The 19,754-nt window shown below is 41.4% G+C and overlaps 2 protein-coding genes and 1 pseudogene across 8 annotated transcripts in view; 1 reads left to right on the top strand and 2 right to left on the bottom strand.

The window, feature by feature from the left end:
- Nucleotides 1–19,197, bottom strand: part of CLSPN (claspin) — a 76,076-nt gene extending 56,879 nt beyond the window's left edge. For 2 of the 5 annotated variants that reach the window (XM_073902913.1, XM_025855746.2), the window contains exon 1: nt 18,818–19,195. The gene's annotated coding sequence lies outside the window, so the exon portion shown is untranslated. Of the gene's footprint in view, nt 1–18,817 lie in introns of all 5 variants that reach the window. The other 3 variants (XM_025855744.2, XM_025855745.2, XM_025855747.2) reach the window with 2 other exon arrangements.
- Nucleotides 10,844–11,429, bottom strand: LOC112811590 (mitochondrial import inner membrane translocase subunit Tim17-A pseudogene; annotated as a pseudogene).
- Nucleotides 18,455–19,754, top strand: part of AGO4 (argonaute RISC component 4) — a 37,528-nt gene continuing 36,228 nt past the window's right edge. The window contains exon 1 of one of the 3 annotated variants that reach the window (XR_003205098.2): nt 18,455–18,728. Coding sequence is in view for 2 of the 3 variants with exons in the window: in XM_073902914.1 (XP_073759015.1) it covers nt 18,710–18,728 (19 nt within the window). In the remaining variant the exon portion in view is untranslated. The remainder of the gene's footprint in view (nt 18,729–19,754) is intronic. The other 2 variants (XM_073902914.1, XM_025855752.2) reach the window with 2 other exon arrangements.

Here is a 19,754-nt window from a genome sequence, read left to right as displayed (position 1 = left end):
TTCACATCTTCCACAATAGTTATTAGATAGTTTTAGTGATTAATTGAACACTATTATAAGCATATTGCCTCAAAATATGGCAGTAAATATCCAAAGAAACACCCAAAAGAATTGAAAATGGTTGCCTTTGGGAAGCAAGACTCTTGAAATGTAGAGGTATGGAAATCTAAACAATGGTCGTGTACTACTTTAATAAAATTTCCATTCTGATTTTAGATGGGATGGATGTTTCTATTTATGTTCCAAACTTTCTATAATTATTTTTCATTTTATTACTCTTTATTTTAGAGTTATGCAAATACTATATGAATACATTACCTTTATTTTAAACATTCTATGAAAATGAATAGAATAAGATATATAGGGGCGCCTGGGTGGCTCAGTCAGTTAAGCGTCTGCCTTCAGCTCAGGTCATGGTTCTGGAGTCCTGGGATCAAGTCCCGCGTGCTCAGTGGGGAGTCTGCTTCTCCTTCTCCCTCCACCTCTCCCCCTGCTCATGCTCTCTCTCGCTTATGCTCTCTTTCTCTCAAATAAATCAATAAAATCTTTTTCAAATATTAAAAAAAGAATAAAATGTATAGTCCTTTTTAGCTGCCTCCTAATTCCCTCATTGAGGTAACCACTATTAATATTTTATGTGTACATATAATCCCTGACATTTTTCTGTGCATTTATAGTTGTGCATATAGAAGTACATATTATATTTTATATTAACAAGATCATATTATACATCTTATCCTGCAAATGTATTTTTTCACCTTAAGAACATATTTTAGGGGCGCCTGGGTGGCTCAGTCGTTAAGCACCTGCCCTCGGCTCAGGTCATGATAAGGGTCCCAGGATCGAACCCCACATCGGGCTCCCTGCTCGGTGGGAGGCCTACTTCTCCCTCTCCTACTCCCCCTGATTGTGTTCCCTCTCTCGCTGTCTCTCTCTGTCAAATAAATAAATAAAGTCTTTAAAAAAAGAATATATTTTAGAGATCCTTCCATGCCAATACATATGGATGTATCTCATACATTTTAATTGTTACTTATTATTCTGTAATAGAAATGTAACCCACTTTTTAACAATCCCCTTTGGTGAATGTTAAGGTTGTTTCTATTTTTTCCTATTGCAATCAATGCTGTAATGAACAAACATCCTTGTATGTGTGTACAGAAGTTCAAGTTTCTCAAAACAAAGACCAAGAATGGAATTAAGCGTTTGAGGGAACGCACAATTAAGTTTTTAATAGACACTGACTACCTTCCAAAAATGCTGTCCCAATTTACAACCCTACCACCATTGTTCAAGAATAGAATTTCCCTCACTCTTACCAACTGGTTGTAATAAATTTTTAAGATATTTTTCAAGCTAGGAATTTTATTTATTTATTTATTTATTTATTTATTTATTTATTTATTTATTTATTTAAAGCTTATTTATTGGGCACCTGGGTGGCTCAGTTGGTTAAGCAACTGCCCTCGGCTCAGGTCATGATCCTGGAGTCCTGGGATCGAGTCCCACATCGGGCTCCCTGCTCAGCAGGGAGTCTGCTTCTCCCTCTGACCCTCTTCCCTCTCGTGCTCTCTGTCTCTCATTCTCTCTCTCTCAAATAAATAAATAAAATCTTAAAAAAATAAAAATAAAAAACTTATTTATTTATTTGAGAAAGAGAGTGAGTGAGAGAGAGAGAGAGAGCATGAGTGGGGAAGGAGTAGAGGGAGAGGGAGAAGCAGACTGCCCACTGAGCAGAGAGCCCAATGTGGGGCTGGATCCCAGCACTCCAAGATCATGACCTGAGCCTAAGGCAGACATTTAATTGACTGAGCCACCCAGGCACCCCTGAAGCTAGGAATTTTTAAAATATCTCATTTTTGTACTTTGCTTTTCTGATTGCTAATGATTGCACACATTTTCATATTTGTTAGCATTTGTATTTCTTCTGTGAGTTGCTAATTTTTCTACTGTACTGTTAGTATTATACTGACGGTTTTGTAGGAGACCTTTATAGTTAATTTTATGGTGTTTTTGTGAGAAGTTTTAATTTCTCATGTTATTAAATCTGTTGGTCTTTTTCTTTATGTTTTCCAAATTTTGTATTTTGTTTAAGAATGCCAAATTCCTCAAAATTTGGAAATACTCTTCTTTTAAAGGTTTATTTATTTTAGAGAGAAAGAGAGTGGGAAAGGGGCAGAGGGAGAGGAAAAGAAGTAGACTCTGTGCTGAGCATGGATCCTGACGTGGGGCTCAATCCCAAGACCCTGAAATCACGATCCGAGCTGAAACCAAGAGTCTGACGCCTACATGCCCCCAACTTTGGAAATATTCTATAGTGTCTAGTATTACTTTGTGTTTGAAGTTTATCTATTTTAATCAACCTGGAAATTATTTTTGTGTATGGTGTAAGCAATGGTTGGAGCATATTATTTTTCCCAAATGGATAGCCAGTTGTCCCAACAACATTTGTTACAGACATTATTTTCCCCCCTAATTTGAAATGCCATCTTTTTCATACTAAATTCCAACAGATAGATGGGGAAGAAAATGGTCTTGGACACTTTATTCTTTTTATGTTCATCTATTCTTGGGCTAATAATATTATATTTGAATAATTATAGCCTCATAGCACATTTTGATATCTGATAGGGTAAGTCCTTCCTCCTATTTGGTCAACATTTTTGGCTATTCTAACATTTTTTTGTCAACCTGCCAAATTTTATTTTTAAAAAGATCAGTTTGAGTAGCAATAGCATCTTTAAAATAAGTGGTCTCCCATATGTCTTTATTTGTTTGGATATTCTTTTATATCTTAGAGTAAAACTTCATGATTTTATTCATATAGGACATTCACATTTCTCGCTAAGTTTATTTCTTGGTTCTTTATAGACACTGCAGCAATTGTGAATTGATTCTTTTCTGTGACATATTCTAATAAGTTATTGCTGGTCTATAGGAAAGTTATTGATTTATATATGATACTTTTATATATAACTATTTTATTAACATTCATTCTAATAATTTTTCAGTTGGTTCACTTAGATTTTGTAGGCACTATCTTTCTTCTTCAAATAATGCTCGTATTGTGTCTTTTTTCCCAATATTTATACCTTATCTCTTCTTGTCTCTCAGCAGTAGTTAAGTACTCCAATGCGATGTTGACTAGTACAGATGATCATTGACATGCTTTTCTTGTACTTTAACTTAAAGGGGTTTGCCATTTTTATTTTAACAGGTAATTTGGTGGGTAGACTCTCAATTATCAGAAGCACGAATGCATTATCTAAACAAATTGTTGGGGCGCCTGGGTGGCTCAGTTGGTTAAGCAACTGCCTTCGGCTCAGGTCATGATCCTGGAGTCCCAGGATCGAGTCCCGCATCGGGCTCCCTGCTCAGCAGGGAGTCTGCTTCTCCCTCTGACCCTCCCCCCTCTCATGCTCTCTCTCTCTCTATCTCATTCTCTCTCTCAAATAAATAAATAAAATCTTTAAAAAAAATAAATAAACAAATTGTTGATTTACAGTTGCTTCATTCAACAGGCAGGAAGACATCATGAAAGATATTCTGCAGCTGACTTCCCTTTGTACCCTAGAAATATCCTGACAAGGAGAACAAACTCTTAACAGTTTATTTGAGGTGAGTTTCACGGAGACTAAAAACCTGCCCAAATACTTTCTCACTTACTCCTTGCATGAGTAGCACAATTTGTGTATATTATAGTAACATGTTCAACTTAATAGGATGCACCTGCATTTAATATAAAGTATATACTTTGATAGAATATATCTTTATATAATATCTACACATTTAACTTTGGATGATTGCCTTTATAGGGATCATAGTATGAGCATCCCCTTATGTGGAACCGCTACTATAAGTACAATGTTGCCTTTGGTTTCTGATAGATACTTTTTATGACATTATGGAAAGATAATAATAATAGCAGAAGTTACTATATATTTGTAATAGTTACTGTTGAAATTGCCTCATATATTAACTCATTTAGAAAATTTCCTTCTAGGGGCGCCTGGGTGGCTCAGTCGTTAAGCGTCTGCCTTCAGCTCAGGTCATGATCCAGGGGTCCTGGGATCAAGCCCCATGTTGGGCTCCCTGCTCCGCCAGAAGTCTGCTTCTCCCTCTCCCACTCCCCCTGCTTGTGTTCCCTCTCTGTCAAATAAATAAATAAAATCTTAAAAAAAAGAAAGAAAATTTCCTTCTATTCCCAGCTTACTAATAATCGTGTGTGTGTGTGTGTGTGTGTGTACGTGTGTGTGTGTTAACAGGAGTGTGGGATTTTACTGAATGGTTTTTCAGCATCTATTGATATAATCGTATGACTTTTCTCCTTTATTCTGCCACTGTAAGGAATGAAATCAATACACCTCCTAGTGTTGAATCAGAACCTCATGGAGTCCCCTAATCCATCAACATCATCACTTTTCACTAATTATCCCACTCTCCTCATGCTCTCATTTTTTTTCTCTCCCAGTCTAGATTCCATGGTACATCACTGCAATCACAATATTGTAAATATTCATAATTCTCTTGTCACTTTCTTTTCATTACATTCACTGACAGAACTCCAAATCCTCTTAAACCCAGTTAACTGGGTAGTCCACGTCTGTACCTGAGCAGCTGGATATAGCTGGAGAAAATCACTCACCTGTGCTGTCTCAACTGAAATTTCTGACTACAAACCTTAAATGAGACTCAATACTGCCCAGTAATGCTGCTATACTCCCCCTGGTATGGTTTTGTTTCCACATTGTCCAATATGACCTTTTCTGCTCCCTTCAAACCTCCAACATACTCCATCACCCTTCACTCTATGACTTCAATTTATAATTCATTGAGAAAGTAGAAGCATTCAGATTCATCTTCCTCCCACCTAATCTACCAACTTTTCTTTCTTTCTTTGACAGGGAGAGAGTCTACCAACTTTTCTGATCTGCATCAGGATCCATATTCACTGCTTTTTCACTTGGGCCTACACTCTTATCCCACATTCTCGTGTCTTCCCAAGGATCAAATTCCTTCCCTCTGCTGTACCATCAATTTCTCCTTCTCTACCAGATCATGTCTATCACCAAAATCACATGCCTAAGGATCTCTCATCTTAAAACACACATAAACAAAATTCTCCCTTGACAGCATATGTCTCTTCAGCTACCATTCCACTTACTCCTACTCATAACCTTTGCATAAGTCTTCAAACTTATGGGAAGGTTGTCTATATTTGCTTTCTCTGCTTCTTAACCTTTCATAATGATCCAACCAACCTTTTAACCTCTTCACTCCACTGAAGTTGCACTTGTCAAAGCTACCATTGACCTCTAGTTTGCCAAATACACTTCTCTGTTGTTCTCATCTTGATCGACTTCTATGAAGTTTTCAACATGGTTAAACCACTTCCTTCTTGAAATACTTTCTCTCATAGCTTCAATAATATACCATTCTCCTCATTTCCTTCTACCTTATTGGCTGATGCTTCCTAGTCTCCTTTGCTGGCTTTTTGTTAAGCCAACCTCCAAATGTTGAAGTGATTCAAGACTCCATTCTCTGCCTTCTTTTCTTCTCACTCCTTTGTTGATTTCATCCAGCTCTAGTGATCTAGTTTTTCTTTTTCTTTCTTTCTTTCTTTCTTTCTTTCTTTCTTTCTTTCAAGATTTATTTATTTATTTGAGAGAGAGCAAGCACAGGTGGGGGAGGGGCAGAGGGAGAGGAAGAGAGAGAATCTCAGTCAGAATCCCCACTGAGTACAGAGCCTGATGCAGGGCTCAATACCGGGACCCTGAGGTCAGAACCTGAGCCAAACACAGACGTTTAACCATCTGAGCCACCCAGGCACCTCATGTGTCCCAGAGGTTTTGAACAGATGTGTTTTCATTTTCATTTGTTTCCATGATTTTTTAAAAATTTTCTTTAATTTCCTGGTTGACCCATTCATTCTTTAGTAGGATGCTCTTTAGCCTTCATGTATTTGAGTTCTTTCCAAATTTCCTCTTGTGATTGAGTTCCAGTTTCAAAGCACTGTGGTCCGAAAATATGCAGGGAATGATCCCAATCTTTTGGTAATGGTTGAGACCTGATTTGTGACCCAGCATGTGATCTATTCTGGAGAATGTTCCGTGTGCACTTGAGAAGAATGTGTATTCTGTTGCTTTAGGATGGAATGCTCTGAATATATCTGTGAAGTCTGTCTGGTCCAGTGTGTTATTCAAAGCCCTTGTTTCCTTGTTGATCTTCTGCTTAGATGATCTGGCCATTGCAGTGAGTGGGGTGTTAAAGTCCCCTACTATTATTGTATTATTATTGGTGTTTCTTTAATTTTGTTATTAATTGGTTTATATAACTGGCTGCTCCCATGTTGGGGCATAAATATTCACAATTGTTAGATCTTCTTGTTGGATAGACCCTTTAATTATGATATAGTGTCCTTCCTCATCTCTTACTACAGTCTCTCATTCAAAATCTAATTGGTCTGATATAAGGATTGCCACACCAGCTTTTTTTTTGATGTCCATTAGCATGATAAATGGTTTTCTAACCCCTCACTTTAAATCTGGAGGTGTCTTTGGGCCTAAAATGAATCTCCTGCTGACAGCATATCGATGGATCTTGCTTTTTTATCCAATCTGATACCCTGTGTCTTTTGATTGGGGCATTTAGTCCATTTACATTCAGAGTAACTATTGAAAAATATGAATTTGTGCCATTGTGTTATCTGTAAAGTCACTGTTTCTGTGTATTGTCTCTTTTCCTTTCTGGTCGATGTTACTTTTGGGCTCTCTCTTTGCTTAAAGGATCCCTTTTAATATTTCTTGCAGGGCTGATTTAGTGATCACAAATTTTTTTAGTTTCTGTCCTGGAAGACTTTTATCTCTACTTCAATTTTGAATGACATTCTAGCTGGATAAAGTATTCTTGGCTGCATAGTTTTCTCATTTAGCACCTTGAATATATCATGCCAGTCCTTTCTGCCCTGCCAGGTCTCTGTGAATAGGTCTCTGCCTGTCTAATGCTTCTACTCTTGTAGGTTACGGATCTCTTGTCCTGAGCAGCTTTCAGGATTTTCTCTTTGTCTCTGAGATTTGCAAGTTTCACTATTATATGTTAGGGTGTTGACCCCATTTTTATTGATTTTGAGGGGAGTTCTCTGTGCCTCCTGGACTTGAATGCCTGTTTTTCCAGATTAGGAAATTTCTTTGCTATAATTTGCTCCAATATACCTTCTGCCTCTTCCTCTCTCTCTCTCTCTCTCACTTCTTCTTCTGGGATCCCAATTATTCTAATATTGTTTCACTTTATGGTATCACTTATCTCTCAAATTCTTCCCTCATGATCCAGTAGTTGTTTATCTCTCTTTTTCTCAGCTTTTTTATTCTCCATCAATTTATCTTCCATATCACTAATTCTCTCTTCTGCTTCATTTATCCTAGCAGTTAGAGCCTCCATTTTTTATTGCATCTCATTAATAGCCTTTTTTATTTCAACTTGATTTTGATTAGATTTTAGTTCTTTTATTTCCTCAGAAAGGGATTCTCTAGTGTCTTCTATGCTTTTTTTCAAGCCCAGCTAGTATCTTTATAGTCATTATTCTGAACTCTAGTTCCAACATCTTACTTATATCCATACTGATTAGGTCTCTGGCAGTCAGTACTGCCTCTTCTTTTCTTTTTTGAGGTGAATTTTTCTGTCTTATCATTCTGACAAGAGAAGAATAGATGAACAAGAGAACAAAATGCTAAAATGGCAACAACAACCCCAAAGAAATACACACCAAACAAATCAGAAGAGACCTGAAACTGAAAAAAAAAAATTAAATTAAAAGAAGAAAGAATATAGGGGTGTTGGGTGGCTCAGATGTTTGGGCATCTGCCTTAGGCTCAGGTCATGATCTCCAGGTCTTAGGATCGAGCCCCACATCACGTCATCAGCTGGGAGTCTGCTTGCTTCTCTGTCTTCTTAGGATCGAGCCCCACATCCTGAGTCAGCAGGGAGTCTGCTTGCTTCTCCCTCTGCCTCTCCCCCTGCTCGTGCTCTCTGTCTCTCTCTCAAATGAATATATAAAATCTTTTTTTAAAAAAAAAGAGAGAGAAATTGGGGCACCTGGGTGGCCCTGGGTGGGTCGTTGGGTGTCTGCCCTTCAGCTCGGGTCATAATCCCAGGATCCTGGGATCAAGCCCCACATCGGGCTCCCTGTTCTGTGGGAAGCCTGCTTCTCCCTCTCCCACTCCCCCTGCTTCTGTTCCCTCTCTCGCTGTGTCTCTCTCTGTCAAATAAATAAATAAAAATCTATTAAAAAGAGAGAGAGAGAGAGAGAGAGAGAGAATATAATCAGACAGGTTGAACAGAACAGAGCAATACACTGGATCCTGTGTGTATTTTGGTCTGTTTGTTAGAAAACTAGATCCCAAAATTGTAAAGAAAAGAAAACTTGTATATGTACAAAAATAAAATTAAATACAATGAAAGGATAGAATGTAACTGTAAAACTGAAAATTAAAAGACAAAAAAAAAGGAATATAAAGAGACAGGTGAACAGAACAGAGCAAGCAATATACTATATCCTGAGTGTATTTTGGTTTGCTTGTTAGAGGAAATTACATCTCAAAATTGTAAAGAAAGAAAAATTTATATAAATAAAATTAAATACATTGAAAGGATAGAATGTAACTGTAAAGATGAAAATTGAAAAACTTCAACCAAAAAAAAAAAAAGAAGAAGAAGAAGACAAAAAAGAGAGCATATGATCAGACAAGTGTCTTCACTTACAGAGCCAAACACTAGATTCTGGATGTATTTTGGTTTGTTTGTTAGAAGAAACTGCATCCCAAAATTGTAAAGGAAGAAAAACTTATATATATATATAGAGAGAGAGAATTACACTAAAGAATTGAAATTCGATATATATATATAATTAAATACAATGAAAGGATAGAACTTAACTGTAAAAATTAAAAAAAACTTAAAAAAACTTCCATTTTTAGATTAAATAGATAGATATTTAGATAAAAAAGATTAAAAAATCTTTTTTAAAAAGAGCTGATAAAATAAGAAATTGGTTGAAAAAGGAAAGAGAAAAGGGGTGCCTGGGTGGCTCAGTCATTAAGCATCTCCCTTCAGCTCAGGTCATGATCCCAGGGTCCTGGGATCAAGCCCCACATCAGGCTTCCTGCTCAGCAGGAAGCCTGCTTCTCCCCCTCCCGCTCCCCCTGTTTGTGTTACCTCTCTCATGTCTATCTCTGTCAAATAAGTAAATAAAATCCTTGAGAAAAAAATTAAAATTCAAAGACTAAAGAATCATGGGGAAAAAACCATGAATTCTATATACTATTTTCCCCTAGCACTGGAGATTTACAGTTCTCTATGATTGGTAAACTTGGTCTTATCTTATTCTTTTGGTTTATTTTCTGTTTATTATTAGTCTCATTTCAAGACTGAACTGCATGAGGAGAGGAACCCCACTTCTCTGGCTCACCCTTGGATCCCCATTACCTAACCCAGGATTTGGCACGTGGCAAATATTCAATAAATAGTTGCTGAAAAAATTGAGTAACATATAAGTCAATGAATATTTTCATTTTACCTTAATAGACTCTAAAGAACCACAAAAGTCATCTGACCTTACCTTTTTCATCATTTCAAACTTGCTTCAATACCCTCAGAGCCTGGAGCTCACTACTTCCTGAGAACGCTTCCCTTTGGATAAGTCTGGGTATTAGAAAAGTCTTTCTAAAATCAGTTATTTCCCCCCAACCTATAGATAAAGAAAGCTTGTTCTGGGCTAGGGCAGAAGTCAAAGGGATTGGGCATTTTTTGAGCCCTTAAAGTGCCAAGCACAGTGTTAGGTGCTTTCCATTCATCTTCTTTGATCATCTCAATAACCCTAAGAAACAGTGTCATCTCCATTTCACAGATGAGAAAGCTGAGGTTTAGAGAGATGAGGTGACTTAATGTCACGTGGCCTATAGAATTGAAATTTGAGAATTACACTATAGAATTGAAATTCAAATTAGATTTATCTCATTGCCTAATTCATTCCCTTTATTTCATCTTGAAGAAGAAAGAAAAAAAATCAATTGTCCCAGTTAAAAAGTGTAGTAGAAACAAAGGCTGGAAGTAAAAGCAAACATATTAATTGATTTGTTTGTCAAAGCCTCATGCCCTGCCCTCCTTAGCAGTTTTGCCATCTCGTAAAGATGGCAAAATCAAATATAGTTGCCAAGTCTCTCTATTCCTGGCCCTAGATCATGGATATGTAGAAAGCTGCCTGCTTGCAAAATACAAAAGAGGGCCACTTTTTTTTTTTTTTTTTAAGTTCCAGGAGTTCTTTTATTGTTTGACTGACAGGACAACAAAACCAGTCAGAGAAGTCCCCAAGGAAATGATGGTCATGTTTCATTGTTGTTTGCCCTCTGGTCCTTCATCTTCTAAGCAGTTATTATTTTTCTTTTGCAGACATTAGACATTTATTTTTATCACAAATGCAATCCAAGTGTGAATAAATAAATGTATTATCTTTTAACATCTGCCCCCCACCATGTTCCTTTAAATAGAAAAAGGAGCTAAGTGTCTCTTCAAAGCCCATGTGGCCATAGTTGTCCCACCTATGGTTTTAAAAACAGACCACAGGGGCACCTGGGTGGCTCAGTCATTAAGCGTCTGCCTTCGGCTCAGGTCATGATCTCAGGGTCCTGGGATCGAGCCCCGCATCGGGCTCCCTGCTCTGCAGGAAGCCTGCTTCTCCCTCTCACTCTCCCCCTGTTTGTGCTCCCTCTCTTGCTGTGTCTCTCTCTCTGTCAAATGAATGGATAAAATCTTTAAAAAAAATAAATAAATAAAAATAAATAAATAAAAACAGACCATAACTTACCTTCTGAAATCCCTTCTTGAACTACAGCTCATTCTGTTAAAGAAATCCTGGGAAAGAAGTCCTATTGATATTGTCAATAGTCTCCAAAAGGTGAGAATGGTAACTGGGTTGAAGGCAACTGAGACAGGTCTTCAGCAAACTGAGGATCATTGGGAAATCGTGCAGAGGCAAATCTTGTCTACAAGATACCAGGTTCTATAATTAAAACTAGAATGACACCCATCACTGCTGACCCAACCATGGCCACTGGTCCATTTCTTGCTGCCAGTATGGCTCCTGTTAAGGCAACACTTGTGATGGAGTTCCAGGGATCTTCTTTCCCTCTGACTTGAACCAGAGTGCAGTCAGTCATGAAAAATAAACCTCCCCAAACTGCAAAGCTACCTTCCAACCGCGGAGCCCTGGTTTTAATAGCTGTGAAACTCCCTTGTAGTCTGGTTTACTCCCACTGGAGAATTGTGAAAACCTTTGAGTGCTTGAAAGATACCACCATCTATGGTATCCATGGTAAAGGCCCCACCACAATCATCTGCAATTCGCAAGGGCGAGGCTCTCGCATATATTTCTCCATCTTGACTCCACCAAAAAAAAAACAACGTTTTTTTTTCTTAAGTTTTTATTAAAATTCCTGTTAGTTAACATATGGTATAATATTAGCTTTAGGCGTACAATACAGTGATTCCACACTTCCATACAACAGCTGGTACTTATTACAGCAAGTGCACTCCTTAATCCCATCACCATTTCCTCCATCCCCGTCCCTCCTCCACTCTGGTAACCATTAGTTTGTTAAAAGGGCTACTTCTTAAAAAAAAAAAAAAAAAGAGGGTCACTTCTACTCAACATGGTACTGGAGGTTTAGGGCAATTAAGTAGGAATATAAAAGAAAAAGCATCTATATTGGAAAAGAGAAAGTTAAAACTATCTCTATTTGCAGATAACATGATCTTATATATAGAAGATGCTAAAAAATCCACACACACACAAATTAACTGCTAGAGGTAATAAACCTACTCAGTAAGATTGTGGATGCAAGATTAATATAAAAAAATCAGTTGTATTTCTATATATTAGCAATGAACAATCCAAAAATGAAACTAAGAAGACAATTCCACTTATAATAGCACCAAAAAGAATAAAATACTCAGGAATAAATTTAACCAAAGAAGTATAAAATTTGCACTCTGAAAACTACAAAACATTGTTGAAAAAAATTAAAGAAGAACTAAAGAAATGAAAACATATCCTGTGTTTATAGATTGTGATATTTAATACTGTCAAAATGGCAATAATCCCCAAATTAATCTGCAGATTGAATATAATGCTTATCAAAATTCCAACTGCCTTTTTTTTTTGCAGATGTAGACAAGCTGATTCTAAATTTCTTCTGGACATGCAAGAGACCCAGAATAGCCAAAACAATCTTGAAAAAGAACAAAGTTGGAGAACTGACACTTCCTGATTTCCAAGCTACAAAGCTATAGTAATCAAGACAGTGTGGGCGCCTGGGTGGCTCAGTTGGTTAAGCGACTGCCTTCCGCTCAGGTTATGATCCTGGAGTCCCAGGATCGAGTCCCCCGTATCGAGCTCCCCGCTCAGCGGGGAGTCTGCTTCTCCCTCTGACCCTCTTCCCTCTCGTGCTCTCTACCTCTCATTCTCTCTCTCTCTCAAAATAAATAAAATCTTTTAAAAAATGTTAAAAAAAAGTGTGATACTAGCATAACAAAAGACAAAGATTGATGGAATTGAGAGTCCAAAAATAAACCCTTACATTTGCAGTTGATTGATTTTCACAAGGGTTGTAGGCCATGGGGGAAAGAAGTCTTAAACAAATGGTGCTTGGATAACTGTATCTACATGCAAAAGAATGAATTTGAACCCTACCTCCCATCATATACAAAAGTAAACTCCAAATAAATCAAAGACCTAAATGTAAGAGCTAAAACTATAAAATGCTTAAAAGACAAGATAGGAATAAATCTTCATGACTTTGCGTTAGGTTTCTTAGATATGATAGCAAAAAACCACAAGCAATCAGAGAAAAATTAGACTATTGAAATTAAAAACTTTTGTGCCTCAGGGGCACCTGTGTGGCTCAGTCGGTTGAATGTCCAACTCTTGATTTTGACTCTGGTCATGATCTCAGAGTCCTGGGATCGAGCCCCAGGTCAGTCTCCACACTCAGCGGGGAATCTGCTTGAGGATTTCTCTCCCTCTGCTCCTCCTCACCTCAAATAAATAAATAAATCTTTTAAAAAAATAAAAAGATAAATGTCTGTTCATGTCTTCTGCCCATTTCTTGATTGGATTATTTGTTCTTTGGGTGTTGAGTTTGATTAGTTTTTTATAGATTTTGGATACTAGCCCTTTATCTGATATGTCATTTGCAAATATTTTCTCCCATTCTGTCGGTTGTCTTTTGGTTTTGTTGACTGTTTCTTTTGCTGTGCAAAAGCTTTTTATCTTGATGAATCCCAATAGTTCATTTTTGCCCTTGCTTCCCTTGCCTTTGGCGATGTTTCTAGGAAGAAGTTGCTGCGGCTGAGGTTGAAGAGGTTGCTGCCTGTGTTCTCCTTTAGGATTTTGATGGACTCCTGTCTCACATTTTGGTCTTTCAACCATTTGGAGTCTATTTTTGTGTGTGGTGTAAGGAAATGGTCCAGTTTCATTCTTCTGCATGTGGCTGTCCAATTTTCCCAACACCATTTGTTGAAGAGACTGTCTTTTTTCCATTGGACATTCTTTCCTGCTTTGTCAAAGATGAGTTGACCATAGAGTTGAGGGTCCATTTCTGGGCTCTCTATTCTGTTTCATTGATCTACGTGTCTGTTTTTGTGCCAGTACCATACTGTCTTGATGATGACAGCTTTGTAATAGAGCTGGAGATGCTCAACACCACCCGTCCTTAGGGAAATGTAAACCAAATACACAATGAGATACCACCTCATACCCAAGAGGATAGGTGTAATTTTTGAAATCTGAAAATAAAAAATATTGGCAAGAATGTGGAGAAATTAGAGCCCTCACACATTGCTGATGGGAATATAAAATAGTGTAGCCACTGTGGAAAACATTTCTTCAAAAAGTTAAACATAGAGTTATCATATAACCTAGCAATTCTCCTCCTAGGTACATACCCAGAAGTGAAAAGTTATATAGCCACACAAAACTTATATGTATCCATACAAAAACTTGCACATGGGTGTTCATAACAGCATTATTATAGCCAAAAATGGAGATAATCCAAATGTCCTTCAACTGATTAATGCATCAACAAAATACGGTGTATACATACAATGGAGTATTATTCAGCATTAAAAGCAATGGAATAGTGGGGCGCCTGGGTGGCTCAATCAGTTAAGCATCCAACTCTTGATCTCAGCTCAGGTTTTGATCCCAGGGTCATGAGTTCAAGTGCCACATTGGGCCCCATCTTGAGCATGGAGCCTACTTAAAAAAACAAAAAAACAATGAAGTATTGATGCATGCTACAATATGGATAAACCTTGAAAACATTATGGTAAGTGAAAGAAACTAGATGCAAAAGAACACACACTTTATTATTCCATTTATATGAAATGTCCAGAATAGGCAAATCCATAGAGACAGAAAGTAAATTAGTGGTTGCCAGGGGCTGGGGTATATAGGGTTTCTTTCTGGATGATGAAAGTGTGCCGGAATTGGATAGTGGTGATGATTGCACAACTTTGTGAATACACTAAAAACCACTGAATTTTACACATTAAAATGGTGAATTTTATCATATGTGAATTTTATCTCAATTAAAACAATGCAAAAGAATGAGGCTGCCAGTAGAGTAGGAGCAGGTGGGCAGAAATTCCATTTGGATGCCAGGTGGTATCTCTTGGCAAGCTAGTCTGGTTCAGTAGTGTCCAGTGCAGGTCCCTGTCCTCCTCAGCCAAGTGGCTCCCCTTCAGCTCCCACTTAAGATTTTTGTTTGAATAAGGAAGGGGTTCCCCAGCTAAAAAAGAGTGAAAGCCCTTGGCCCAACTGATCAACTGTAAAGAAGTTCCTCCCCGACTTCTAAGCTCCAGACTTGTGCAATGTTAGTATGAGGAGAGGCTGAGGAGTCAAAACATCAACAGAGGCCAGTGGCCAAGACAAGGGTTGGAGTGTCACAAATAGGGCTGCTGGCTGGAACCCAGCCTTCTGGCACAGTGTCTGATAGGAGGTCTCCCTCTGGCTCCTTCTGGTCCCAGGGGAGCATTGACATATTTGAGAGGTTTAGTTTCATTCATAAACCTTGACTGAGCATGTTCTGGCTCTCACCCCCAGATAGGTGAGCCAAGTCCCTGTCCTCAGGTGGCTCAGGCACAAGATGTGAAAACATGCTCAGTCCCTGACAGTCCTCTCCCCTCTCTTGGACTGAGCTGAGATCTTGGGTTCACTGTCTCTCAAAGGACAGCAAGAGAGTGGCAGGGGAGCAGCTCTTAGCCCGGAGAAAGGAGGGAAGAGATGAAAATTAGTGACTATTGGGCACATATATTGGGCCAGGCACACAGGAACATGCACATATATGATTTGATTTCCTCCTTACTGACTCTTTTAGCAGTAGGTGAAGGGACTTGTCCCAGGTACTTGGAGCTAGTATGCTGTAGAACTGAGATTTGAACCCAGGATCATCTGATTTGAAAGTCTGTGCTCTGGAGAAGCTGGAAGTTCACCCAGAGTTTTTCACCTAGGCCCCTCCATTGGACCATTTCTAGCTCCCACTGTTTACACATTACTTGCTCATTCATTCATTCATTCATTCATTCCATAAATTTCCCTGAGTAGGCATTTGGTGCCACATAACCTGTTAGGCAACAGACACACAAACCTGAATACCCAAATAAGGCATGAGCCCTGCCTTCAAGGATTTATAATGCATTGGGAGCTAAGCCTAGACTGAGACATAAGACCAGGGGCTGAGTTAATTATACCACTAAGGGAAGGGGCGCCCGGGTGGCTCAGTCGGTTAAGCGGCTGCCTTCGGCTCAGGTCATGATCCCAGGGTCCTGGGATCGAGTCCCGCGTCGGGCTCCTTGCTCAGCAGGGAGCCTGCTTCTCCCTCCCCTTCTGCCTGCCTGCCGCTCCCCCGCTTGTGCTCTCTCTCTCTCTCACTATCTCCCTCTCTCTGTGTCAAATAAATAAATAAAATGTTTAAAAAAAATTATACCACCAAGGGAGGCCTTATGGTGGTTTGGCCAGATGGCAAGTGGTTTTAATATGAGAATGAGAATTCAAGGTTTGGGACAATGGGGGCAAATATATTGCTGATTCTCTACCCAGCCCTTACCCTGTCCTGTAGATATGTAGGGTGTGGGAAAATGAGCAGCCACCATCAGAGAGAGCTGAGGGGAAGTGGTATTATGGGGCATGGCTTCTACTCAGCCACAGCAGGAAGTGGAGGGAGGGCTTGCTGAACAGGCCAAGGCCTAGGGGAATTTACTGACTATAGAACTTTGGTTTGGGAGGGCTTAGAAGGGTCTTTGGGAAGGGGGCAGTGGGTGCTAGAGTGGGTTTGGGAAGGAGAATGTAGATGATCAGAGTGGTCAAGAATAACAGAGTGAGAGACAGGGGATTGAGGCATTGCAGTCCTGACTGAAACAAGGTAAATACATTTCATACTCAGGTTTCTGAGGCTACTTTTGGTAAAGGACACAAGCTATCATCTTTGCTCAGGGTACCAAATAGAACATGGGGGAAATTTGTTAGGAAGTGCAAGATGGAAAATCAGCCAAGCCACCAGCACTGTTTAAACTATGGGAGGAATTTAGCTTGGAGTAGAGAAGAAGGGAGGTGGCTACTAGGTTTAACTCAAAGCCTGACCTCTAGTTGGTTTTTCTTATACTCTTAGCTGTAAACCAGTCTGTTCATTTAGTGAATACTTCCTCCTCTTCAAACTTGCTGTCCCCTCTTACTGTTTCCAGTTAATATCTGATTTAACAGAGAAGTATGGTGCTATGGAAAGAACTTGGAATATAGTATCTGTCACTATAGAATCTAATCACTCAATTAAAAGTCCCACTTCCATAGCCAGTCAGGGATGGAAGCAGCCAGAACTAGAATGCAGGATTTAGAACTCCAATTCTTCCATCCTTCACTGCGGTATCATGTAACGCAGAGCCTGACTTCCTTAGCTTCCCTGAACTTCGGTTTCCTTAACAATATCTACCTTATAGTCACTGTGAAGATTAAATGACATGTGAAGCCCATAATACAATGCCTGGCCATGGTATACCCCTAACATTTTTTTATCATTACATGCAAAAATTACCTGGCTCTCTGGCTTTGATGCTCAAATGAATATCTCATTATACATACGTGTTACAGGCTGAACACATGAAATTCATATACTGAAATCCTTACCCCCACTATCTCAGAATGTGACTGTATTTGGAGATAGAATCTTTAAAGGAATCATTACGTTAAAACAAAGTCTGTAAGTTGGGCCCTAATCCGGCATGATGGGTGTCCTTATAGGAAGAGGACATTTTGACACAGACATGTACAGAGGGAAGATCATGTGAAGACACAGTGGGAAGACGGCCATTTACAAGCAAAAAAAGAGAGATCTCAGAAGAAACCCATCCTTGGACTTGGACGTCCAGCCTCCAGAACTACGAGAAAATTAATTTCTGTTGTTTAGGCCACTCAGTCTGTGGTACTTTGTGATGGCAGCCCTAGCAAACAAGACATACACATTGGACCCTTTTAACTGGTGGGCAGAAAGCTCCCTCGTTTTGCTGACTAGACACTGCTTCTTGGGCTGTAGTGCTATGCTCTCCAACTCAAAAGTTCCAGCTAAAAGCCCCAAAGGCGCTGGTCCCGCTGGGCTGGCCATGCTGCCTTGGAGTGGGTTGTTGCTCCCTTGGCTCTTGGCGGCTAAGAGGAAGTCATATGAGAAAGCAAGACTTGCCCTTCTGAAGTGCTTGGTGACTTGCTGACCAGAGGTGGTTGTGGTGTGACTAGCAAGAGAATGCATCATGCATCATGGTCCATTCCGGGGTGCTTTCAGGCTGCATGGGGAGGGAAGGGCAACTGGGTGTGCGATCTGGATGAAGCAATGGAGGAAAAGTGCTCCGTCTGTGGTGACCCTGGTGTCCTCTGTCCCAGGACAGTAGAGAAAGAGGAGACAGAGGAGAAAGAAGGGGTCTGAGGTGGGAAGAAGGAGGAGGGGTGCCTGATGTGAATCACAGGGCACTTTCCACCGCCAGAAGTGGTGAACTGTGTCTGTGGATCAGCGGGGTCTGGAATCCCGATCTTTTGCGGGGTGCCGTTTCCCGGGAGGCTCTGGGACCACCGCACGAAGCACCCCACCCCCGCCCCAGCCCCAGCCTTTCGCCGGGTTGGTGGTCCTGGGCGACAGGGCAGTGCGAACGGGCGCGCGCGCACCCGACACGTCCTCGGGGCACTGCCCCCTCTGGGCGCGCGCGCGCCCCCGCCCCACCCTGTCCCGCCCCCAGCCGGGCTCCGTGGACCGGGCGCCCGGGGCCGCGCAAGCCCCCTCGTCGAGCCGGGACCCTGGGCCGCGCGCGCCCCGCGCCTCCTCCCCGCCCGGCGGGCGCGCGCGCTGGCTCCCGCTCCCGCTCCCGCTGGCAGCGGCGGCGGCGGCGGCGGCGGGGATTGTTTTTGTTGTCGCTGAGGCCGGAAGAGCCGTGGGAGCCGGGTCCCTGTCCCCGGGCCGGGCGCCGCCGCCGCCCCCTACCCAGCGCCCGCGTCTCCGCGGCGCACCCCCCCAGCGCCAATATTCCGGAGATCAAGCGTTACGCGGCGGCGGCGGCGGCGGCGGCGGGGCCCGGAGCGGGAGGCGCCGGGGACCGGGGCGAGGCGGCCCCCGCCGCCGCCATGGAGGCGCTGGGACCCGGTGAGGAGCGCGCTCGGGCAATTGCGGCCCCGGGACTGGTGGGCGGGCGGGCGCGTAGCTCCGGGTCTCCCCCATCGGCTCTTGCTTACCTGGGTTCGGGCCGTCAGGCGTAGGGGAAGGGGCTCCGTGCCCCATAGCACAAGGCGGAGCGAGCTGACCCGGGCCTTGGGGGGCGGAGACCGCGGTCCAGCCTGGAGAGATGAGGCAGGGCTCGAGGTCTAAGGGAGGCAGGCCCAGGATGGTGACCCCCGTCCCCAGGTAGACGAGAGACCTAACCGAACCTCGGGGAAGTGGTCTGTGCTCCAGGGTTGAGGCAGGCCAGTTTGGGCCTCAGAAGGAATGATCTGTGCCAAGTGCTCAACTGAGGCCTGGCCTCTACTGGACCGGGAAGGACACCCTCCTACTACCAGGGGTATTCTTGGCATGGGGCCACACCCGTGTTTTTCTTTGCACTGGTAGACGGTCCAGAACCCTCAGATAAGGACGAAGAACTTCCCCCAAACACTTCTCATGACTCCCAAAGGCCAAGAGGCAAAGTACCCACCCTCTCAAAGGCCCTGAAGTCTCAGGAAATAAGGTCCTATACCTGTCAGTCTGTGCAACAGTCCCGGAGTGATCTGGCAAGTGTCCAGTGAGCCCCTTCTAGTATAGGTTTTAATGCCCTGAGTTCTCTTCTAACTGGGGTATCGGTGGTTGGGAGGATTAAATGAAGGTGAAAGTGCTTTAGAAACTGTAATTCCCCATCTTTTGGAATGACCTCTGTTTATCTCTCCCAGTCGGCCCAAACTAGAGGAACCATTCCAGATTGTAACAAATGCTCTGTAGGCTGGGAACCTGGTGCTCCCTCCTCAAACCCCAACAGGTTTCTAATGCCTTGGCTAAGCAGGGTTTAGAGGCTGTGATAGAATTAACTTTATATCAAACCTTATTTACATAGTGGACTTAGTTGTAGGGCATTTCATTTTTTTAGTGTGCAGAAAATTCAGTTTACCATTTGAGTTTGGAAACTTTGCCGGTTTGTTTACT

This window comes from Callorhinus ursinus, unplaced genomic scaffold, assembly GCF_003265705.2.
Source record: "Callorhinus ursinus isolate GAN/ISIS: 27379988/994484 unplaced genomic scaffold, GSC_fseal_2.0 scaffold18, whole genome shotgun sequence".
Taxonomy (NCBI): Eukaryota; Metazoa; Chordata; class Mammalia; order Carnivora; family Otariidae; genus Callorhinus; species Callorhinus ursinus.
This window is presented reverse-complemented; position numbering and strand designations above follow the sequence as displayed.